This window comes from Cyanistes caeruleus, chromosome 17, assembly GCF_971803275.1.
Source record: "Cyanistes caeruleus chromosome 17, bCyaCae1.hap1.1, whole genome shotgun sequence".
Lineage (NCBI taxonomy): Eukaryota > Metazoa > Chordata > Aves > Passeriformes > Paridae > Cyanistes > Cyanistes caeruleus.
In genome coordinates, this window is record NC_141717.1 from 3,040,791 (window position 1) to 3,064,199 (window position 23,409).

Genomic DNA, 23,409 nt, shown 5'->3' on the forward strand with positions numbered 1-23,409 from the left:
GAAAGAGTGGTGCTTAAGGTTCCCAGTGACTGAGGATTCATTATAGGCACAGGTGAGATCACACCTGGGGTGTTCCATCAAAGCCCACAAGAGCCTGGGGACTTTTCAGTTCTTGTCCTACCTGGTGAGAGATTATTTTAATGCCAGGGAACAGAAGGCCAGGCTGTGCAGATTAGGGGGTTGTGTTGTAGCACTGAGAGTGTTTGGTGGTATGAAGCAGGGATGCAGCTGCAGCATGTTGTGCAGCACACTGCTTTAATGCCCAGGAGAAAACTGGCAGCAGCCCAGGAGAGACAGAGCTGCTGCTGCTCCCTCTGGGCTCACACACCCAGCCCTGGATGGTTCTGAATGGAGCTCCTTCCTCCTCTGGCACCTTCCTCCCCACACCATGTCCTGCTGTGCGAGGGGGAATTCTTGCAATGACTGGTTGACTTGTACTAAATCCTGGCACAAAAGCCTGGTAGATGAAGGAATGTTGTGAGGGCCATGGAATATGAGCAGTTGTTGCTGCTAATTGAGCTTTTAAAGGGTTTGATGTAGAAAACCCTCAATTGTGGGAATACAGAGGATCTAGTTTGAAAATCAGTGTGTGCTCTGTGGTGACTGAGTGAGAAACACAGCCTAGTAAGTCACAGATTATTTTTTTTGTCAAACCTGTGGTGTTCTGTAGATGTCATTTTATCCCACATGCACCAGAGGATGTGTAATTTTCCATGAATGTATAATCAGTTTTATTCAATTGAAGTTCATGCAAAATAAAACTAATTAATTTTCTTACCTAGGTCATCCATTTTATCTGATAAAACTTACTATCTTTTGCTTGATAATGAATAATCATGCCCTGAAAGGAAGTGCATTTTGGTGCTGGATAAATTTTGATGCTCTGACAACATACTTCCATATGCTTAAAGGATTAAGATACTTCTAAAAGGAGACAATTCCTTGAGCTGAGAATTGGTGTTAAACTTGAGCATCCCAACTACTTGGTACAGAAACTCTGGATATTATTTGGGAGTATTCAAAAAAATTATCCTTAGCAGGAAAATGTCTTGTTTTGTTTTTCTATTAAACCAGAAGCCTTTAGCAATACACAAACTGTTCTCACACTGTTGTTGAAACTCAGTTGCTCCCAGCAAAACCAGTATGGTCATTTTTTCAGAGTCTGTTTGATTCCATTATAGTTTTCCTGAGCAGATGAAGTGTTGAAGAGCTGGATTGTCAGTGGGAGAGATTTGTGCTTTATATGAGCACAAACAGTGTAACCATGTAGAGCAAAAGCACTTATTGCATTGGTAACACATCCCCTGTATGAAAACCCTTGGTCACATCAGTGGGGTCCAGTCTCAGTGGCCTCCTCAGCAGGAGAGAATGTTCTCCAACACACAGCTCAAACCTGCTCAGAGCTGTCTTCTGGCCAGTTTCTCTGCCTTGCACAGAGAATGGAGCAGCCAGGAGGTTTCTGGCCTTGTTTAATTTCCCCATTCTTGATTGATAATTTTAGCACCAGCAGGAAATCTGTTCTGGGCTCACTGCCTGGAGCGTCGCATCGGGAGCTGTGTTTGCTGGCAGCCCCAGAGCAGCCTCACAGGTATCCCACCTGCCAAGAATAAGAAAGCAAGAAGAGTCAGATTAGTTTCCAAACTGAGTTTTCTGTCTTCCCTTTGGAGATCAGTCCACAGCACTGCCACAACATGCAGAATGTTCCCCAGCCCACCTATGAAGGCCTGGAGAAATGTTCTTGGTGTGTGCTGCTAATTCCTGCTGGCTGGAGCGAGTTGAAAGGTTGGCTCTCCACAGCCACTGCTAATGTAGAAACCTGCTAAGAAAATTGAGATCTGTGTTGTTCCAGGTGGAACTGCATCTCCTGCAGATGTTCCCTGGAATAAAACTTGCAGTTCCTCAGTTCTGCAGTAGGTTTGAAAAGCACAAGGTCAGTGATTAGGGTGTTAACCATAAACTGGTTTCAGGCAGTTTCTCAAGCCAGCTGTGATCCTAGGGTGTTTTACACTTCCCTGAAGCACTCCAGGGCTACCTCCAGAGCTGCAGCACTAGGAGGGATCTGAGTCTTCAGGAAGTTGCCTTGAAGCAGCTACAGAGGAGCTGTCTTGCCATCCTTGCTCTTTGGCAGCGTACCCCAAGCCTGACCTTGCTGTCACCATAACACACCATATCACAGGTAACTCAGCCCTCCCCAGAATTCTAGCCAAAGGTTCTGGAATGATAATAAAAGTTGCATTTCTTTTTTAAAATGGAGTGGAATTTACAAAAGAGGTTTCATTAGCATGCTCATAAATCCCTTTAAACTGGATGCCTATGTTAGTTTTATTCTGTTGGAGCCCCTTGTTGCAGATCTGCTCTTCTCAGCTATCATTGCCAGACAGTGAAAAGAGAGAAGAAAGGCTCATTACCCCCTCCTGAGTCATCCTCTTTCCTCTTATCCTAATTACAGTGAATTGAGTTCAAGTCTGTTGAAGTGGAAGTTACAGTTTCCTAAAATTGTGGTGGGAGGCAGTAGATCAAGAGGCCAACTATAGGTTGTGGCTAGACCACAGCAGGAAACATGTGGTGAGATCTGAGGGTGATAATGAGCTGTGACACAAGTACAGCACAATACAACACAACTGCCCTTTCTCCACCACGGGCAGGCTGGGAAAAAGTAGAGGAAAACAAAGCAGGAATGTCTGTTAGACATTATGTCTGCTTGTCGTGTGGAAGACCAGAATTTCCTGAAGCTGATGATTATCTTCAGGAGGCAGAGGTGGTGTGTCCAGGCTGGGCCCACCACACAGCAGTGCTGAAAAACTGTGTTACTCCCTTCTTATTTTTCTGGAAAAGCGCTTGACAGCTGTAACCTAACACCTGTCTTTGTGCTCCTTCTGTGTCCTAGTCTTCTCTCAGGCTGTTGGCTCAAGATTTTGGTGCCATGGTCAACAACCCCCACCTGAGTGATGTCCAGTTCCAGGTGGACAGCGGGGATGTCCTCTACGCCCACCTGTTCGTGTTGTATGCGCGGTGCCCGGCGGCGGCTCAGGCTGTGAGTGCTGCTGGCATTCCTTCTGCTCCTGGTTAGGAGAGCCCAGACTGCCCCCTCCCAGTGCCAGCCAGTGCCCCAAACCAGCACAGAACACTGCTGGGCTTAATGGCAACTGCCTTGGGACCTGCAGTGGTTTTCAGCTTAGGAAATCAGAATAAATCCTGACAAAGTGGTGAAAGATGTGCTACTTCATCCTATTGAGGGAGGTTATGGGTAGTCAAGGATCCTTGCATTCCACCCATGAGCAATGAAGGAAGCTTTCTAAGTGCTTCTTGCCCTTGCATTTTTGTCCCTGTGCAAGCACAGACTGCCTTGTCCATCTTGGTGTGTCCTGCCTGTCACACAGGCTGGGAAGTGTGAGCAGGGAATAGGAAGATTCTGGGAAGTACTTAAAATAATCTACATAGAGATTTTGTCATTCTTGCTTTGGAGGTACGTGCACTGGCTGCACTTTCTGCAAGGCTAGTGAAGGAGTTCTACTGTTCCCAGAGCATTTTAGGTTGAACAGCTCCCAGCCTGCTCCTGTGCAGCTTCTAGGTAAATTCAAAACAGGCCAGATGAAGCTCATACAGAGAGGTGTAGATGGAAATTGGGCTGGGAAGTAATTTGATTGCAAACCTAAGTGGAGAATTTTAAGACCACCTTTTATATGTGTGACTAAGGCAAGAAGTTAAACAAAGTTAAGAGCCATAGGGTCAGGAGGGACATGGCTTGTTCCATAGGGAGCTCCACATAACCCTGCCTTGGCATCCTGGTCCTGGGACTGGGAATGAGTGAATGGAAGGAGCTGATGGGAACCAGGATGAATGTAGGTGTTGTGTTGCTTTATTAACAAACAGACTTTGCTTTCTGTGGCCCAGGTGCACAGCGAGGGGTTGGTGGTGGAGGAGGACGGGGCCGCGCCGATGCACCGGGTGCTGCTGAGTGATGTGTCTGCCGAGGCTGTGGCTGCCTTCCTGTGGTACCTCTATGCTGCTGACACCAACTTCCCTCCTGGGCTGCGGCCCCAGCTGCAGGCTCTGGCTGCCAGGTGTGTACCCTGAGCATGTTTTGGACCCCCTCAGGCTTTCAGCCACACAGATCCCAGTTTGAGATCTTCCGTTGCAGTTTTAATGGCTTACAAACTCCATAGTCCTTTGCTACATCTTAAATGAAACTTGGCAGTAAGGACATCCTGCCCTCAGCTTTTCTGCCTGTATGAGAGTTTCTGTGTTCAGTATGTGCTCAGCAGACTTTGGCTGAGTTTTGTCTCAGGATGTCTGTTGGCAGCTGATATTGAGGGTGATGAGCACAACTTCTGTGTGTGATTCTCACTTCATCTGAACAACACTCTTAGAATGTATTGGATGCTCAGGCTTTCATGTGTTGTGTCAGCCATGCTCTCAGTCATGGTCCTAGGCATGCACTAAGAGCTTGAAACAGGAGCAGTTGCTGAGATATGAGTGGGAAATGGTTGGGGCTTTCCAAATGTATATAGAGAGGTGCCCTGTCACTCCAAAAAGCCAGGAATCTTTCATATGGCAGATATTTTCTAGCCCTAGCCATTCTATGGGACATTATCATTGTCAAGGGGATTTAGTGTAGTCAGTCTCAAACACAGAAAGGAAGAATGTGCCTGATACTTTCATGTGACGCCTGGAAAAGGGTATTTGGAATTTAGGAGTACACTGGACCTTGTACATCTTAGGAAACTCAACTCAATATCCTCATGTAAATTCTTTACAAAGCTCACAAAAGTGATCTGACAGCCAAATGGTGAAGAAATACTGGAGAGAAAAATACCAATGTTACTATTGTATCCTTGCAGGTTTGGTGTAAGGCAACTGATGGCAGAGTGTGAAAACAACCCTGCAGAGAGCCAGGTGTCCTCTGGAGTGGATTCAGAAGACGACCTTATCTCTGTGAGGGATGATGAAGATTGTGAGGACAGAGCTGAGAACTTCCAAGACCTCTTGAAGTCAGTGTGGGTGGGTGAAGATGAGGAAGAAGTAGCTATGCTGAGCCCTGAGTGCCAGAAGGAGGATGACAGTGAGATGGGAGAACAAGAGCTAGAGGAAATCTATGAGTTTGCTGCAACTCAGAGAAAGATGGCTCAGGGTGAAAGAGAGGTGAGCAAGGGAACACACTGCAGCATCTGCAGTGACACCGAGGCAGTCCAAGGTACCAATCAGCAAACTGAGCAGGAAGAGGTAAAGAGACCTGAATCTGCTTCAATAAGCAACAGCCTCAAAGATCTGAGGGATGGCAACGGTGTGGAGAGATCTAAATGTGACTTGTCTGCACATGAAGAGAAGATGCAGAATATAAACAGGTGCAAGGGCATGAATGATCCACAGACCACTATTGTGCCTCACCACAGTGAACCTCAGAAATGGGATGGAACATCCCATGGTGCTAATGAAGGGGGGGCTGTTGGGGAATGTGAGAATGTGAAGGATTCCAGGTCACCTCAGGTCTCACATGACAAGGCAGATCACTGTGAAGAGCAGTTTCCTGGTTTCCAGGGTGATACTGATATAAATGACAGCTATGAACGTTTGTTTTCTGCCTCTCAGGGAGATCACTGTGAGCCTTCCCCAGTGAAAGAAGTTACCAAAGAATCAGGAAAGTCCCCTAGTGAAAAACATGTTGGTCTTAATGATTCACTTCTGTTCAGCAAGTCACAAAAAGACTGCTCTCCATGTAAGAATGGATTTTGTGGGAATCCAAGTCCCCAGCCCTATGTGTCCCTTTTTCCTGCTCTTGGCTCTTCACCTGCATCTCCAAAATCAGAGGGAAAGTTTGCCAGGGAACATGTGTCAACACCAAAGCAAAACAAAAAGGAAAAATCATTTCCATTTGATGAAATACACTCCCAGAAAGCCAAGGAGCTGGGTGCTGCATCGAGAAAGGAGATCTTATTTTCTCCAGCAGAGCTTCCTCACAGTGAATCAAACAAGCACACACATGTCCCAGTGTTGTCATCACCAAGCAGGACTCAGGATGATCAGGGCAGAGCTCAAGGGATCAAGGAGGGTGATGTGATTGTTTTATCTTCTTCTGATGATGAAATGGAGTTTCAACAAGGCAAGAGGTTGCCAGAGTCTGACTCTGCTCTGAAAAAAATGGAAACCTCTGGGCATCTGAAATGTACAGACATGGAACAAGGTCCTGAGATACCTAAAACTGACCCTAACTCATCAGTTCCTGAAACAGAGCAGAGATCAACCCAGGTCTTATGTGGCAATACAGACTCAGTATGTGTAAGTGTCTCCCATGTAAAGGTGTCCCCTGAATTCCCTCTCAGTAGACAAACAGGTGCTTGTACAGAGATCAAACAGAGTCCAAACCAAAGTCCTAGGAAAAGGCTCAGTAATGAAATGTCTCCAGGCACAGACAGCTCCTGGCTTGTGCCAGGAACACCAGTTCTGAGCAAAAGCAGAAGCTTCTCAACACAGACTGAGGTCACAAGCAGTAATTCTTTAAAGGGTCCAGGATCTAAACTCAGCACAAAGAACTTAGCAGTAGGTAATAGTAACCATGAAATGACTGGAAATTTAATAAAAGTTCATGAAACAACGTTGTCAAACAAACATTTGCCTGTGGAGAACTCAGCCAGTGGAAGGAGCCCACCCAGCAGCCCAGCAAGAGAATCCTTTTCCAAGAACCCCCTTCCAGTTTCTCCAGTAGATCCAGTTCTCCTCTCCCCTGGCTACACCAGCACAGAAAGCAAACGTGCCAGTATCTCAGGTTTGCCCACACTGGTGCCTCCGTGCCAGCAGCAGCCACTGGAAGATAACATCAACATCAGTGTGGTTGAGCTGGAGGACAGTGACAGGGAAGAAAGTCTGCCTTCTCTGGGTAGCAGTGTCCTGCTGTGTGAGGAGCCCCCAATCCCTGTTCCTGACTGCTGGCACATTGGGTATCTGTCACCAGCCAGAGGTGACAGCCACAACTCCGGCCGGGTCAGCCGTGCAAAGACCAGCATGGCCAGCAGCCCCAGCCCTGGCTCTTGGCAGGAGCAGGGGGACAGCCCAGTCCAGGTACAGGGAATTCAGGGCAGCACCCCTCTCCAAGGAAGTCCTGCTGTCAGGAGAACAACTTTGCACTGCCCTGAGAAGAGCCCTGTTGAGCCATGTTCATCAGTCGGCAGCAGAGCCAGTTACCTGGACTCCAAAATCTGGGATGACTGGAATGGAGAAGAGAAGGAAGATGAACTTCCAGAGATTCTTCCTCTGTCTCAGAGGTTGGCAGCTGCAGCAGGGGCCAGTCGGACAGATCCTGTCAAGACTCCTGGTGAGAGCTTGTATTGATACTAGATTTATTGGGCTAGATTAAACTGCTTTTATTTTAGTGATTATCTTACCTGTGATGCACTTGACACATTGAAAGGGTTTTTGGGCTTTCTGATGCAAAATAGTTGGCAGGCACAAAGAAGGTGCAGGCATTTGCTGTGGGAAAGAGCCTGTCTAAATGTGGGATTCCTGGAGTGTAGCCATGCATGTTTCATTTTCACTAGTCCTTTGGTAGTGACTCCTTGCAGAAGCTGTGGGTTCGTGGATAGAGAAAAAACAACCAAAACAGAACAAAACACTGGCTCCAGCCTGCGTGCCACTGAATTGATGTAATTGATACTGCAGTGTCTAATTAAATATATTATTAATTATGCCATACTAAATTATTAGTTTAAGGGGTGATTAGAACAGATGTGTGAGACTGGCTGTGCTTCACAGTATCAGTAAGCTGGTATCATTAACTCAGTATCTAACTCGAGACCCCCCAGTAGCTTGATTTGCTTAATTTTTTATGTGTCAAGTCTCTGATAAGAAATTTTCTTCCTGGGAGAAGGACCATTGCAAAGAATTCAGTAAACATAGTTTTAACTGCTTCCTAAATGTTGCCTGTTCTAACAAAGCCCTTGAATAGCCTCATTTTCAGATGTGACATATGTAAAATCAATGAAAACCAAGTATCTCGGTTAAGGAAGGAGGAAAAAGTGCTGACTATCCAATATGAAACTGAGTAATAACTAAGGTAGCTTATGAGGAAATAGTTGCTATTAAACAATTATTAGCTAATATTAGATTTCTGCCACTAAGAGGATAAGTTACCAGCTATTTTAGGTCCTTTCTGTACTGATTCTCATCACAGTAATTGCATTCTGCTGCAGAATCTTCCTGTCAGGAGAACAACAGGTCCCCCAGCACTCCAGTGACACCCATGCCAGCTTATTCCATCATGGAGACCCCAGAGCTGAAGAAGGAGCTGAGCAGGTGAGCATTACCTCCCCCAGGATAGCTCCTTACAAGAGGAACCTGCTGGCAGGTAGTGTGAAAGAAGGGGAACCATGCTGAAGCTCCAGCCAGTGCTTTCTGAGGTCACACCACATTTTTCCAGCTGCACCTCCTGGCCTGTGCCTCTTGCTGAGCTGTGACAATGGAAGGTGCAGTGTTATTGTAACCTAAATTCCCACCTTCTCTTTCAGATTCGGTGTCCGTGCTCTCCCAAAACGCCAGATGGTGTTGCAGCTGAAGGAGATATTCCAGTACACTCACCGGGATGGGGACTCTGACTTTGAGGATGAAATCCCCTATTCCCAGCCCCTCCCACAGAGGTCCCCAGCCAAACGCCCGAGGCAGGCAAAGGCAGGCCGGGCTGCGGGCAGGAATCGCGCCGGCGCCCCGAGGCTTGTGGGCAAGAGGAAACAGCTTGCCAAGGCTTCTGCAGTGCTCCCTAGGGATGAGGCTGATGGTGCATCCCACGGAACAGGCTGTGCCTCACCCAAGGACAGAACTAAAGTGACACATCACCCAACAGGGGCCAAAGAACAGGAAAGGCCATCGGTGTCCCTGGCAGCTGATGGCGAGGAGCTCCCAGCATCCCAGGAGTCAGCAGGTTCTTCGGTGGATGGAAGTGACATCTCCTTTGGTTCACAGAGGTGAGGCAGTGAAATCCTAGGCAAAACACTCAGGGTTGCAGGGCAGAGGTGAGGTAGGAATGAGGCAGATAGAGGTGAGTGTCCCTGTGGCCTATAGTGGCCCTGCCGCCTCCTTGAGTGTGTCACGTGGGAGGTCAGCAGACTCCTACAAAAGAAGCAGGCTTTGGATTTTCAGTTTCTGCTGAACTATTCTCAGAACATAAAAGGGCTGCTTATGAGCAAGGCCCAAATCTGGTGTGCCTGGTCTGCAGGTCAGTGACATGAAGCACTCCATGCTGCCTGAGAACCTGCAGCTGGAGTTGGGAGAGGACAGCACAGCACCCCTTGGCAGAGCCTGCCAGGAGCCAGGAATTCCATACAGCTCTGGGCTGGGCAAGTTGGACCAGCACTGTCCTGGCTGTGCTGGGAAGTTTGCAGAAGCCCTGCCATGTTCTGCCTCATTCGTTTTGTGGGTGCTAGTAGTGCAGGGTCTGTGATCCCACAGAGGGAAGTCATAGGGCTTCACTGTCAGGGATTTGGGGAGCTCTGGTCCTGTTCTTGTTGGCCTATTTTTCCCTTGACCTCTGGTTTGTTTTGTCCTGATTTTAGTTCCTTTGTAAATGGATTTGAAACCTGTGCTTTTGAGTCTGAGGAGGAGGAAGAGGAATTTCCAGCATCTCAAGCAGCAGCTCGGGAAGAGGAAAAGCTGGAGGCAGTAAAGTGCTACATCCGCTCAAACACAGCCCTGTACAACAGGATTCTCTTCTATGAGCCCATCGAGCTGGCTGATCTGCATGCAGAGCTCAAACAGAATGGCATCAAAATTTCCAAGGCAAAGCTGCTGGACTTTCTGGATTCTCAATGCATCACATCTACCATGGCCAGAGCCCGGAAGGAGCAGGAACAGAAAAGGAAGGAGAACAGAAAACAGAGAAGACGATACCAAGTGAAGTCCGCTCCTACCCGCTGAAACTTCTGTTGTTGGAGGCCTTGCTGCCAAGCTGGAAAGCCCATTCCCAGCTGGTGCTCCAGCAGCAGGGTGGAGTACTGCTGCTCCTCAGGGTTCAAGCCCAGGTGACATCCCGGAGAACAGGCCTGAGCCCCTCTGCTCTGATTGCACAAATGTCCCGTGGCTGCCCTGCCCTCAGCACACAGCTCACCTGAAACCTCTTTTCACCCAGTTTGACTATTGTGCCTTTTCTTTCCATTTTTCTAATAGATTTTAGGTCCGCAACTTTTCTTTGTGCTGGTGCTTCCCTTAGTGACACTTGCCAGGATCTGTTCTCTGGGTTTGGCTGTGAAATGCTTCGCCCTTCGTGTTCTGGGATTCAGTCCACTGTCAAGCACTGCCTGATTACAATCCTGTGACTTCCATCTTCATTTCTTCAGCACAGTTTGCACCGCTGATTTTTAAGGCAGGGAAATGCTGTGAAAATACAGAAAAGGCGTTTTTTCTTGCTTCACTTGGCAATCTGTACTAAAAGTCCTAAATTGGTTTCTGAAATGGCTGCAGAACAGGGCAGGGGTTTGTTCTGTTCCCTTTGTGACACCTCCCAAAGAACACCCCATGGCATGGGAAAGCCCCCAGCAGAGATGTTTTTAGGAAAATATTTAAGTGAGCACTGGACCTTTTCAGCACTTCTCACAGCTTGAGATAAACCTACTCCTTGGATCAGTCCCATTGCCAAACTGGACTGGTCCCAGTTGTAAAATGTCTGGGACTGCTGGGGAAGTCTTGGACCCTAAATTCTCATATTTTATATATTGACCTTCACAACAACTTCTGAGTATTCTGGCAGTTCTAAGTGTGCAAATGCTCACTGAAAACCACAGATACAACACAAAATGAAGGCAGATTTATAAATACCTTTGTGTATGTTGAATATATATTTTTTTTATACAGAATTTCCTTTTGATTTACATTATATACAATAAACAATTTAAATAATGTTCATTCTCATATGGAACAGTAAACAAACACAGGACTGTATAGAAAGCATGAACTTTATTGAACTAGACTACTCTTCCCAGCTTCAACTACAGGGCAAGAGCATGAAGCCTATGCCTAAAAGACCTAAACTTGAACTCTTCGAAGAACTTTAACTGGGGCTGCAGAAGACTTCTGGGAAACCTATTTTTCTAATAACAAAAGGGGTTCCTAACACCTATGGGCAGGAATGTCCCAGTGCCCAATGCTGGCTTGCTTTCTATATCATGCCAGTATAAAATTTCTTCTGGAGGCATTTTATGTCAGATGTCTAACGGAATGTAAAGTGCCTGGGAGAGGTGATGCAGCCTTTGGCAGAGCCATCCCTGTGATTACCCACAGGAAGATGTGGACTCCACATCACTGCAAACATTCAAGTCCAGGTTGGATGGGGCTTGGAGCACCCTGGGATAGTAGAAGATGTCCCTGCTCATGGCAGGGGGTCGAATGGGATGGGTTTTAAGGTTCCTTCCAACCCAAACCATGTGTGATTGCTAAGAATTTAGATTCATGCCCAAGATTGGCACAATCCCACTGCTCTCTTCACAACACTTTCTAGACCTGGGTGACTCCAGCCCAGGTTGGGCACCCATATCCTAGAAGAACATGGAGCCCAGATACAGATCTCCAGAGTTCTGGTGCCCTGTGGAAAACTTCTTCCCTCAGAAAGCGCTGGCTGCCATCGCATCCTGTTCTCTGGGCCTCTGCAGTGAAGGCTCCGTGTTCCCTTCCCGCCTGAAGCCCTGCTAAGGTCTCAAAGGGAATTCCCCCCCGGCGGCCGTGGCGGCTCGCCCAGCACACGGGGAAAGGCTCGGGAGCGAGCGGGCAGCAGGAGCCGGGTACCGAGCCCTCAGGGGGGCTGAAGCCGCCATCGCGGGCCGCCCTCACGGCCGGCGGGGCCGCCATTGGCCACCATTGTCGGTCACGTGACCGCGCCTCAGCGGCCGCGGAGTCGCCGAACGGAACTGAGGGGCCGGGACGGGAACAGCGGCGGCGCTGGCACCGGGGTCACCGGAGGGGTGGGGCAGGACCCCCTCCCGCCCCACAGCTCCCGCGGGTCTGCAGCGGCTCAGGGGGTCTGGTACACCCCCACAGAGCCAGCCCCTGCTCGGTGGGTAAATCCCAGCCAGTCTGACCCGCCCCGTGTCTTTCCCCGGAACACGTCCCCTGAAAGGAGCTGGAAATGATCTCCCACATGGATCAGAAGGAGGAACGGTGGTTCTCACACCGCCGCGCCCACCGAGGGAAGTCTCAGACAGTGCTGAGCAGCACTTGTGCAGGTAAGGTGATGGTACAATCATGCAGTCATTAAGGTTGGGAAAAGCTCACTAAGATCGTGGAGTCTGCCCATTAACCCAGCACATATGTGAACCTGTCGGTGAGAAAAAACTGCTCCAGGATTCCCAGACCCTACCGGAATGCATAGTATTGGTGATACCAGGATGGACCACGGTCCTCCCAGTGGTCCCTAGCAGCAGGGACCAGAGAAGGCAGACAGGCTGTGGTGTGATCCTTGATGCTTTCCCAGGCCCTGGCACTCTGTGACTTCAGAAACTGCTAAAGCAGACCTGCAATGTCTCAGTATCTCACAGCTCTCTCTGTATTTTCTTGCCGTGTGAAGTTGTGCATGTTTTAGCATCGGTGACAGCTTGCAGCCAGTAGTTCCACAGCACATTCAGCTGCTCTGTGAGTTGCTGCTTTCTTTAATTTGAAGCTGCCTTCTGATAGCTCACTTCATGTCAGTTGTTCTTAATTCAGAGCAGATGGTGCAGGAGGGGTCCCCACTCACCCCATGGGCCACTTGTGGTTTCCTAGTCTTCTGCAATACCTCTGTCAGCTGTATTCTTTATCTCCAATGCAGAAGCTGTTCTGTGCCTTTTATTATTCATGTCATGCTCTGTATCTTCCTCAGCTCTTTTGGAATTTCTCTGGAGGATCCATCCCTGCCCTTGCACACAGCCAAGTTGTGGGGTTTGAGCTGCAAGGGCACAATTACATTTTCTTTATTCTCTGTTTTTCCCTGAAAATCATTAACATTTGATGAGCTATTTTGTCTGCCTGGGAGCTGCAGTTTTCATCCATCTGCTCCAAGGGGCTGTTCCAGAATGTTATCAAGAACATCTGAGGCCCATCCATAGAGGAGCCCTCTATACCAGGTCCTGGTATAGAGGCTGTTCCCCTCTACACTTCTTTGTTTACCTGCAGTGAATGTCCTCTGTCATTCCCCTGTCCCCTGGTTGGTCAGTAACCATAAGGCTCTGACACAGTTTATAGTCAGCCTTTGTGTCTGAATAACAGAATCATCAGCACCTCCCCTTTCCCTTTCTTCTCAGCTTATGAGGGTCATTTATCCACTGCAGCTGAGTTTCCTTACCAGTTTTGGCCAAGGATTAATGTCTTTGAGAATGCCCTTGGTCTCCAGAACTTCCTTTTGCTAAAATTGGTGACATCTCTGAAGAACTCCAAGTGGATTCTCATGAGAAAAAGATCCATCCAAGGGTACATTTAAGGTGATATTTAGGTTTTTCTCAGTGTCTGCACTTACTCTGCTTACCTGAAGCTTGACTCGGATCTTGTCACTGGCAGCCTTGGGCATATCAGAGGCTTGAGATCAACCCAAATTGACACAGGCTGAGGAAGAACCACACTCCTTGGTCCAGTTGTTTGGTTTTTTTTGTTGGTTTTTTTTCCCAGTTCAGCCTTATACTTCCAGTATGAATTCCTGAGCATTGTGAACTTATTCTCCTTTGACTTAAAACACTTCCAGTGCGGTCTTGGCATCATGATTTTGATCAAACCCTTTACAGCCAACAGCAACAGAGCTGTTGCTCCCAGGCTCACTGTCTGCTTAGTAAGTCTGACCCACAGGGCAAGGACTTCATGATGGGCTGCCAGAAATGTCATTATCCTGTCTTTGGATGTCCCTCTTCTCTTTTCCTCCAGATCCCATCTGGATGGAGTAGCTGCAGACACATGGCTATCAATGTTCAGTTTCTGTTACTCTCATGGAACCATTTTAAGGAAAACTATATAAAGTGTCAGTGTCACACCAAGCTACTGTAAAAGGCATCTCAGGAGTTCACTGTGAAATCACACTGTGTTGTTTTCTTACACTGCCCAGAAAGAGAAAGATCAGATGTGTACTTATATCATCTGGGCTGTAACTCTGGACTCTTCCTTTCTTAGTTCTGCAGTGCCTCTCCTGCTCCAAGACTTCTTCATCCCAGTTCTGTGTGCTCTCCCACACGTCCATGGGAGCATAAAGCTGCCTTTCTTCTGCCTCTTAAGAGTGGCATAAGTCGTGTTTGAGGTGTCTGATTTCATCCCTTAGTGCCTCCTTTGGGAGTGCCTCTCTCTGCAGCACCAGCAGGTCAGGGATGTTGCATTTGTTCTGCTGAGCAGGACAGTTCTTTGTGGCACTTCCATGACTCTCAGTTCAGCTTTTAATAACTTTTCAGATATCCTAGAGCAGCAGCCATCTTTCCCATTCAAGCACTAAACTTTTCTCCCTAGTATGCCAATAATTTCAGTGGATTCAGGTTCTGTCAGAGCACACAGGGCTGTTCCCAGAGTTTGTTCGTGTGAACATACTGAGAAATGCACTGTGCAGTTTGAAAGGAAATATCAGAACTTTCTATAAGAGTCAATCTGGTGAATCTTTGTCATTTGATCCCTTTTGATTTCCCCTATCTGAAGTTTCCTGTCTGTGACTTCTATCCAGATTCTTGTTTTATTGCAGCTGAAGGTGGGATTGTGAGCAAAAAAGAGAATAATTCCCACCAAGGCATCCCTGGGCCAGCAGAGCCTGAGGTTTTACTCTCAGGACTCTCCAAGGAGAACAATTCTCAGAGTTCTGCTGAGGACCCAGTCGTCCCACAGAGGTCAGAAAATGTTCAGAGTCCTCTGGAGAAGACGCAAAGCCAAGCAATGCTGTGTGGGAAAAGTTTCAGGAAGCTGCCAGATACTATCCAGCAGAGAAATTCTTCTGTGGAGAGACTGATAATATGTGGGGACTGCGGGAAGAGCTTCCGTGTGAGTTCCAACCTCATCCAGCATCGGAGAATCCACACTGGAGAGAAACCCTTCTCCTGCACCGAGTGTGGGGGGCGTTTCCGGCAGCAGTCCCATCTCATCCAGCACCGGAGGATCCACACGGGAGAGAGGCCCTACGAGTGCTCCGAGTGCGGGAAGAGCTTCAGCGTGAGCTCGAAGCTGCTCCGGCACCAGGTGACCCACACCGGGGAGAAGCCCTTCAGGTGTGCCGAGTGCGGGAAGAGCTTCTCCGGGAACTGCCAGCTGGTGCAGCACCGGCGGGTGCACACCGGGGAGAAGCCCTACACGTGCGGCAGCTGCGGGAGGAGCTTCAGCGTGAGCTCAGCCCTGGCGCGGCACCGGCGAGTCCACACCGGGGAGAAGCCCTATGTCTGTGCCGAGTGCGGGAAGAGCTTCTGTCAGAGCTGCGAGCTCATGAAGCACCAGCGGGTGCACACCGGGGAGAAGCCGTACAAGTGCTCCGAGTGCGGGAAGAGCTTCACCGGGAGTTCGGCCCTCATCCAGCACCGCCGGTTCCACAGGGGCGAGCGGCCGTACGGGTGCTCCGAGTGCGGGAAGAGCTTCACGGTGAGCTCCCACCTCATCCAGCACCGCCGCTTCCACACCGGGGAGCGCCCCTTCGAGTGCACCGAGTGCGGGAAGAGCTTCCTGTGGAGGTCGGCCCTGCTGCGGCACTGGCGGGTGCACAGCGGGGAGCGGCCGTACGCCTGTACCGAGTGCGGGGACAGCTTCAGGCAGAGCGCCCACCTCACCCAGCACCGCCGCACCCACAGCGGGGAGCGGCCCTACGCCTGTGCCGACTGCGGGAGGGGCTTCGCCGTGAGCTCCGCGCTCCTGCGGCACCGGCACGTCCACAGGGCGGGACAGCCCTAGCGAGCCTGATCCCGGGCTCTGCGCTCTCTCCATTGACTGCCCGGCTCACGGAGTGGGAAGGCACTTTCCTTTAGGAGAACAAGTCCAAAAGGAGAGGGGTGCAAATAGGGGAGAGTCAGTGCGAGGAGCTGCCGGTCTGGAGAGGAGCGTGGACACAGCAGGGGCAGCTGGTGGTGCTGCTCAGAGGGAAAGCTCTTGGGAGGGAAAGGAAGTGCTTTAAAAAGGCTGGAATGTGCTTCGTGTATTTCAGAGGAAGGCAAATGACTCTGTGCCCACATGTGGACAATGAATACAGTGAAGCACACGGACCATTTCAGAGCCTGCAACATTGGTCAACAAAAGATCATCTGTGTTCAGAGGCGCTGAGCTCCCTCCCTCAGCCCACGGGCTGGAGCCGTAGCCCAAAGAAGCACCCTCGGTCCCCTGCGCTGGCTACCCGTGTGTCCCCGCGGCCCTGCAGCGGCTGTGGGACGGCAGCTGCGCTGGACGCCGTTGCTGCAGCCGCCAATAAAACCGCCGATACCGCACCGGGGCCGCCATGTTTCCTTCTCGGCCGCCGTTTCCGGTTTCCAGGGTGCGGCGTTGCGTGCGCATGCGCGGGGTTCGCGCTCCCGTCGCGATCGGGGCGGGGCCTTGGGCGGTGCCGCCCAGGTTGGCGCGGGGCAAATCACTGCAACGTGCCAGTACCGCCACGTGACTGCCCTGCCGTCCCCACCCATCGGCGGCTTCTGCGCGTGCGCGGCCTCGTGCGCCGGCCGCCTGTGAGGGGGGAGCGGCTCGCGCGGCGTCTCGGCCGCCTCCGCCAATCGCGGGCGCTTGCGGAGCGCGGCTCGCGATTGGCCGCGCGGTGACCCCTCGGCAATAAAGCCGGGCCGGCCGAGCGCGGCCTTTGTCTCTCACCGGGGCCGAGGGCGGCGGCGGCAGCGGTGAGTGCGCGGCGCGTCCCTATGGCAACGCGGTCGGGCCTGAGCCCCGCGGGTCTTCCCCTGCCTTGGGACTCACCCTGCGGTGTTCTGCCCGCTCCCGGCGGCGAGTGGGCCGGGAAGCCCTCGCGGACCGCCTCAGAGCCATATTTCCGCGCCGGGGAAGGGGCTGTCGCGGCCGACATGACCGCGCGGGCCGGGCCGGGCCGCCCGGGCCCACAACTGCCGGCCGCGAGCCCGTGCGGGGCCGGCACTGCCCACCCGCCGGGCCGGCCGTTCTCAGCTCTCCCTGCTCCTGCCGGGTGTCCCCACGAGCGAGCGCCTGCCCAGCAGCCGGCGGCGTGTGCCAGCACCGGGCCCTCAGAGCCCCGCAGTGACTTTGCACGGCTGCTCGTGAGCGACGCCTGGGGGCTTCGGGGACTGGAGCCCTGCGCTGCGTGCTCCCGGTGGCGATGGGGCCACTTGGCTTTCCTTGGCCCTGCAGAGCTCGGAGAAGCATTTGAAGAACGAAAGCCTCTTGCCATTCCTCCTTTTCCATTATTGGCAGTTGTGCTATTCAAGCCACAGCACCTACACGCAGCACTGCATTGCACATATCAGCCCGAAGTGCCTGTCACTGGCCCTGATTGGCATGTCCCAGGCACAGCTGACAGCCGATGTGCCCGCCAGAGCAAGCTCTGTCTCTCCACTGAACAAAGGCTGTTTGGTATAACTGTGTGTGTTTGTCACAATGTGTTCTTCCTCAGCCCAGATCCAACCCTGAGTCTCATAACCGGGGTGAGAAATTAGGTGTTTGTTGGGCTGCATGACACAAGGGCCACCACCAAAGGGCAGAACTGGACAAGGTCTTTGAGCTCACCAGGAGCTCCCTTTGCTTGGTTTGTTGAGGTGCTGGGCTGCAGCTCTAAAGGAGAGAAATAGTGTTTGTGTGGGCACTGTTAGAAGTGTCTGAGACTTGAATTACTGCCTCAATTAGGCTGTGTCCAGGTGAAATCTTCAACCTTCCTAGGATCAGGTAATGTGTTAATTTAGTCTATGAGGTGCCATTTCCAGCAGCGGCCAGTGCCAGATCCCTCCCCAGAAGGAGATGGAGATGAGAATCTCTCCTGCTGGGATTGCCAGGTAACCTCTGGGATGATTCTTCAAGCCTCTAGGCCTGGAGTTTTGAGGTTTGTTTCTGCTGCAGTGATGGTAGGTGCAGCCACACTCTGAGCTCTCTGTGTGGGGAAATGCCTTGAAATTGCATGAAAATTAAGCAGCAGATATAAATTCTGTACTGCCTGGGTGTTTGTGAGTTACCAAACTTCTCCCAGAGTACCCAGGCAAAGCTAGGGCTTCCAGGCTCCTTCCCTGCAGCAGCAGTACATTCCTTTAAAAGGTTTGGGATTATTTGCATTAAATGTCTTCCTACGTTGAGAAGAACAGCTGTGCATCTGGGACATACAGCTTGGTGAGGAGATGTGTGTAGGGACAAACTGCACACATCCAGATGAGCTAGAGGTGTTTTCCCAGCAGGTTCAAACACTGTCATTGGGAAAAAAATGTTTGGAATGCTGAGGTGTCCTGTACCAAACCTCCTCCCCACTCTGCAATCCCAACTGGTAGCTGCTGGATTGCTCCCAGGCAGGCTCTGTCTGGGCACTGGGAGGTGCCCTGAACATCAGCCAGGTCCTGGATGAGCAGTGCTCCCTGCAGCAAATGAAATGATGTTCCAGCCTCTGCAGAGGAGGTGGCACTGCCTGAGCCTCCTCTGTGGCATGTGGGGCATGCCTCCTTTCAGAGAAGCAGAGAAACCAGGGCTGTGACCACAAACTGGGGCTGCAGTTGCCAGTTTTTGAGTAGAAGCAACGATGTGTAGTGGTAGGAGACACAATGGCTGTGACTGCCTTTCCTCCCAGGTGTGCAGTAAGCCAGCACGGGGAAGGATGGGGTTGGTTTGTGCTGACTTGTCTTTTTGGGGAGGTGTCTGTGCTAGAGACTATATCAGGAAAAATCTCAACTTCGACATTTTCCTGCATGAGTTCTGCCCTCACCTGGGGCTGCAGGGGCTGGTGTTATCACTGCCCTGCCCACTGCCACAGAGGAGAACTTGTCAGGCTGAGCCCTGCAAAGCATGCCAGGGGAAATGCAAGTCTGAGAAAGCACCAAAGGCCTTCAATGACTTTTTCCATGGTGTCCCCTGCTCCCAACAGCAGACTGTGCTCCTGGGACAGTCATTCACCATTCCCATTAGTTGTGCTTCTACAACACTGGTAACAGAGTTGGGTGAAAGCTCCTGAGACCCCACGAGGTTCCCCTTGTGACACAGAGAGCCAAGTTCTGTGTGAACATGAGTGTGCTCAGGCTGTGGGAGCTGAGGTTCTGATGAGTGAGCAGACACGATGATCTCAGGGCCATCTTTGTCTGGCCATTGGCAACCTTGAGCCATTGCTGCTCTTAACCACTAACTTTTGAGGCCTGATTGGTGTGTTCCTTTGGACTGGATTTGATGTCAGCCTTCAGGCCTCTCCCAAGGGATGAGTGGGGCTCAAGTGCTCTGTAGCTCTGCTCTCAGCTGCTGCTTTGTATCAGTGGCTGTTGCAGGTGTGGGGAGACAGCACACCTCACCTCCAGGACTCTGGCTTTCCAGGAATATAAGATAAATTGGAACTAGTTTGTCTGCTTAGCTCCTTGCTCCTCTCCCAAGGCTCCCTGAAAGATGGTGGTGGTGGTGTTGTTCTGCACAAAGCTGATTACAGGTCCATTTTATAAATGAGGGGCCTGGATTTCTGTGCTCAGCCAATGTAATCCAGGTGTCTTGTTCCTGCTCCTGGGTAAGGCTTGTGCATCCTGTTACATCCAAGGAGATTTTATTTCCTTTTGCAAATGAGGAGGGGGAACCCAGTTACTTATGGGATTTGAAGTAAATTCTGCCAGGCAGGAGAGGAGGGTGTGAGTGGGAGCAGGAGTTGTCTGCAGCTCACTCTGCTTGGAGAGTGGCCCAGGATAGGCAGAGCAATGAAATCTGCCCCTGCTTTGGAAGTTCCTCTATTCTGACACAGGGAATGTTCTTGTTTCCCCTGTGAGCTGCCTGACTTCAGAGCTCAGCTGACCCAATTCACCACTGCTTTCTTCCAGGGAAGCTTTGTACTGGTGTGGAAATGTAGTTTATTCTTCATTCTGAGTGAAGGAGAGTGGCTTCTCTTTCCAGTTACTTTGCTCAGAGTGTGACATTGAGGGAAATGTTTGGTAGCACCAGGGGAAAGCAGCCTGCTCACAAGTCCAGTGCAGATTCCCAACACAGAGGTCTCATCTTCAGCCAGGAGCTGTCCTGAAGGGGGATGCTGAATGCAGGCTGCTGTGTTGTAGGTCTCCTCTGAGGTTAATGTGTGAACTGGGTGTCAGTGTTGAAGTTCACTTGAGGTAGCTAAACAGAACAGGCAAATCTACATCCTTGGAAGTGCCTGGTGTGAGGTGGAAACAGCCAGAAGCTGCTCCTGACTGCTCAGAGAGGTCTTTGCTGGACTCTTCAACATTTCACACCCATCCCTTTGCTAAGGCATCTTCCCCTGAAAATCCCTCTCTGATTTTGCTTTTCAGACTGATCCCCAGCAGTGACCACAATGCCATCAGCCCTGGAGAGCCCCGAGGGGGGAGAGGAGGACATCCTGCGCTATGATGAAGTGGAAGATGACTCTGTCAGGTGAGTTCTGTCCTACACAATGGCACAGACAGCCTTGGGAAAGGCAAGAGATCTTCCAGGTAAAGGAGTGATCCTCATCTGAAAGAAGTGAGGGACTTCAATAAATGATTAATCAAATACATGTGCTATGAGATCTCTTCAGTCAAACTGGACTGTAAGGGTGGAAGGGATGGGAAGGAGTAATCTGTCAGGGCTGACAACAAACAGTTAGTTTTTTAGTCTCTACTATGGAAGTCACATTTCAGAAACACTGACTCTTTGGCAGCTGTGTTTGTGTCTTCCTGGCCAAGGAGAGCCAGTTTTTCATGGCTTGCTGGGCAGACTTCTTGTTTTGAAAACTTATTCTAGATGTGAACTCTGCTGTGGTGCACTCTTGCCTTTGCAGAATACCCAGGTCTAGTCAAGGACATTTTCTAGGAAGTTACTTTAAAAAACAAATTCACACACATGTTCTCAAAGCCAAGGCTTCAGACTTTGAAAACAGGAAGGGTGACTAGGGTGCTTCGTAGAAGACCTAGGCAGGCTGGTTTACTTCTTTGACTTGACAGGCTCAGCTTCATGAGAAGTTAATGTTTGCTGGCTCTGCTGGCACATTCAGTGGGTCTGGAGTGTTCGGTGTCTCTTAAAGCTAACAGGAATGTGCTAGCTGTAGCAAACTAGTGATAAAAACTGTAATGTGCACTTGGGCATGATTTGAGTGAGTTTGTGTGTTGATATTGTACCTGAAAGGTGGCTGTAGCCAGGCGGGGGTCAGTCTCTTGTCCCAGGCAGCCACTGACAGGAGAGGACACAGCCCTAAGCTGCACCAGGGGAAGTTTAGGTTGGACATCAGGAAAAAATTCTTCAGCTGAAAGAGTGATTGGGCACTGGAATTGTCTGTCCAGGGAGATGGTGGAGTCACTGTCCCTGGACATGTTTAAAAAAGGACAGGATGTGGCACCCAGTGCCATGGTTTAGTTGATGAGGTGTTAGGTCATAGGTTGGACTTGATGATCTCAAAGATCTTTTCCAGCCTAGTTCATTCTGTGACTCTGTGTTCAGGTAGGTGCAGTGCCTGTAGCTTAAAATCATAGATTTTAATGTTTTGGGTCTTTTTTAAAACAAGACACCTTGTGGAAACTTGAAAAAACAGTATAATTCAGGAGAAATAAACTTCTTAAGGGTGTTTTTGCCCTGTTTTGCCATTCAGTTCTCATATTGATATCCAAGTTGGGAAAGCTGGGGACCTACCTGAGCCTTTTTTCTTCTCCAGCAGAAGATACCACCAAGGCCCCCATGCTCTTTAGCCTGCCCTGGGCTAAAGCTGTAGTTGCTCCCCATATTCTCAAGGCTTCTGTGTGTAGTGTTGTTGGGCTCACGTGGATGAGAAGGAGAAGTCACGGTGCAGGGATAAGAGGGTCCTTGGCAGTTGCTTCAGCATCCTGGGCCAGAGCCCCTCGTAAGCCCCAGCCCTCATGGAGTAGCAAATCTGCTTGGCACATGGGCTGCTGCCACCCTGCTGCTGCCCCCAGCAGGTGCCAGCTCAGCCTGAGGGGTGGTCTGAGGGTCCCACCTTGTACATTCTCTAAACTGGGATGGCAGTGGGGGATCCCTCCAAAGACAGCAAGGATAAACTCATTGCTGCATGAGGCAGTGGGGTGAAAGGGGCTTTCCTGTTTGCCTGCAGCCCCATGGACCTTTCAGAGCTGCTGAAGGAGGGGACAAAGGAATCGCATGACCGTGCAGAGAACACTCAGTTTGTCAAGGACTTCCTGAAGGGGCGCATCAAGAAGGAGCTCTTCAAGGTGAGTGTTGCTCTGCTCCCCATCTCTTTGATGCACCCAGTGACTGATGCAGACTCCAAGGCAGAGCCCTACAGCCCTGGGGGTGCTGTGGTGGTAGATAGAGCCTTTGCTCCTTGAAGCAGCAGCTCTCCAGGCTGGTTTTGTGCCAGGCCTGGGGGTTTCCTATTGCTTACCCCACTTCCATGCAGGCAGGAGTAGTCATGAGATGAGTTGTGCCTATCCAGTGAGCAGCTTCTCACACAAACTGTGCTCTGTCTGTAGCTGGCCACCGTGGCCCTTTACTTCACCTACTCTGCTCTGGAAGAGGAGATGGATCGTAACAAGGACAGCCCAGTCTTTGCTCCTCTGTACTTCCCCATAGAGCTTCACCGGAGAGAAGCTTTGGCCAAAGACCTCAAATATTTCTACGGGGAAGACTGGAAAGAAAAGATCCAGTGTTCAGAGGCAACTCAGCAATATGTGGACAGAATCCATCATGTGGGACAACACGAGCCAGAGCTGCTGGTGGCTCATGCTTACACACGCTACATGGGGGACCTCTCAGGTGGCCAGGTGCTGAAGAAGGTAGCCCAGAGGGCCCTGAAGTTGCCCAGTACTGAGGAAGGGATCCAGTTCTATGTGTTTGATAGCATTTCCAACGCACAGCAGTTCAAGCAGCTTTACAGAGCAAGAATGAATGCTCTAGACTTGGACAAGAACACCAAGGAAAGGATCGTGGAAGAGGCCAACAAAGCCTTCAGATTTAACATGCAGGTACTAAAGAAATCCCTTGATCTCCTGTGTGTAGTTTAGGTCTGGCTTTTATGTCTGGCTCAGATTAATTTAGTCACACCACTCACCCAAGCAGTGGTCTGGGGCTGAGACCATCACAGCCCCTCCTTGAGGGGCTGGGATTCTAGTTGAACTAGCTCTTTCACTGGCTTCTGGAGCTGGTGTCAGGCAGGAATTCTCCCCTGCTCCAATACCACAGCCAAGCCCTTTGATTAAGGCAAAATTAATATGGCTTCAAGATTATTTCCATAGGCTGTGTGGCTGTGAAGCAGTGAGGGGAGCAGAGCTCTTGTGCCAAGGCAGCCTCCAACAGTTTGTGTGCTGCTCTGCCCTGGTGCCAGTTCATCTCCTGTCTCAGGTCTCGCTTGTTGCCCTATGGTCAAAAATGTCTGGAGCCTCCTGTTCC

At 50.4% G+C, this 23,409-nt stretch overlaps 3 protein-coding genes and 2 long non-coding RNA genes across 40 annotated transcripts in view; 3 read left to right on the forward strand and 2 right to left on the reverse strand.

Annotated features, from left to right (window-relative positions):
* Positions 1 to 10,882, forward strand: part of SLX4 (SLX4 structure-specific endonuclease subunit) — a 27,809-nt gene extending 16,927 nt beyond the window's left edge. For all 33 annotated transcript variants that reach the window (XM_086854299.1, XM_086854302.1, XM_086854307.1 and 30 more), the window contains 6 exons: positions 2,888 to 3,034; positions 3,895 to 4,064; positions 4,842 to 7,309; positions 8,184 to 8,286; positions 8,499 to 8,951; positions 9,540 to 10,882. In XM_086854299.1, coding sequence (XP_086710425.1) covers positions 2,888 to 3,034; positions 3,895 to 4,064; positions 4,842 to 7,309; positions 8,184 to 8,286; positions 8,499 to 8,951; positions 9,540 to 9,900 — 3,702 coding nt within the window. In that variant the 3' untranslated portion in view covers positions 9,901 to 10,882. The remainder of the gene's footprint in view (positions 1 to 2,887; positions 3,035 to 3,894; positions 4,065 to 4,841; positions 7,310 to 8,183; positions 8,287 to 8,498; positions 8,952 to 9,539) is intronic.
* On the reverse strand, positions 708 to 17,077 carry LOC111935901 (uncharacterized). Of its 3 annotated transcripts, XR_015277333.1 has the most exons (4): positions 16,846 to 17,066; positions 8,487 to 10,356; positions 1,715 to 1,816; positions 708 to 1,597 (listed from the first exon to the last, which is right to left on the reverse strand). It is a non-coding gene; the product is annotated as an uncharacterized LOC111935901 (long non-coding RNA). The 3 variants fall into 3 exon arrangements; XR_015277334.1 differs by lacking the exon at positions 1,715 to 1,816 and having other exon boundaries at positions 16,846 to 17,077; XR_002867907.2 differs by lacking the exon at positions 16,846 to 17,066 and having other exon boundaries at positions 8,487 to 11,843.
* On the forward strand, positions 9,817 to 16,370 carry LOC111935883 (uncharacterized). The gene is made up of 2 exons (XM_023936506.2): positions 9,817 to 12,197; positions 14,657 to 16,370. Exons 1-2 carry the CDS (start codon positions 12,101 to 12,103, stop codon positions 15,841 to 15,843), a joined length of 1,284 nt encoding a protein of 427 aa, XP_023792274.1. The 5' UTR covers positions 9,817 to 12,100; the 3' UTR covers positions 15,844 to 16,370.
* On the forward strand, positions 12,080 to 23,409 carry HMOX2 (heme oxygenase 2). 2 transcript variants are annotated; one of them, XM_086854333.1, is made up of 4 exons: positions 12,080 to 12,197; positions 20,346 to 20,448; positions 22,115 to 22,232; positions 22,494 to 23,409. In XM_086854333.1, the coding sequence occupies exons 2-4, from the start codon at positions 20,369 to 20,371 to the stop codon at positions 23,022 to 23,024; spliced, it is 729 nt and encodes a 242-aa protein (XP_086710459.1). In that variant the 5' UTR covers positions 12,080 to 12,197; positions 20,346 to 20,368; the 3' UTR covers positions 23,025 to 23,409. The 2 variants fall into 2 exon arrangements, with proteins under 2 accessions (XP_086710459.1, XP_086710458.1); XM_086854332.1 differs by lacking the exon at positions 12,080 to 12,197 and adding an exon at positions 16,537 to 16,769.
* On the reverse strand, positions 12,494 to 16,414 carry LOC147650010 (uncharacterized). Its single transcript, XR_015277335.1, has 2 exons — positions 13,472 to 16,414; positions 12,494 to 12,895 (listed from the first exon to the last, which is right to left on the reverse strand). It is a non-coding gene; the product is annotated as an uncharacterized LOC147650010 (long non-coding RNA).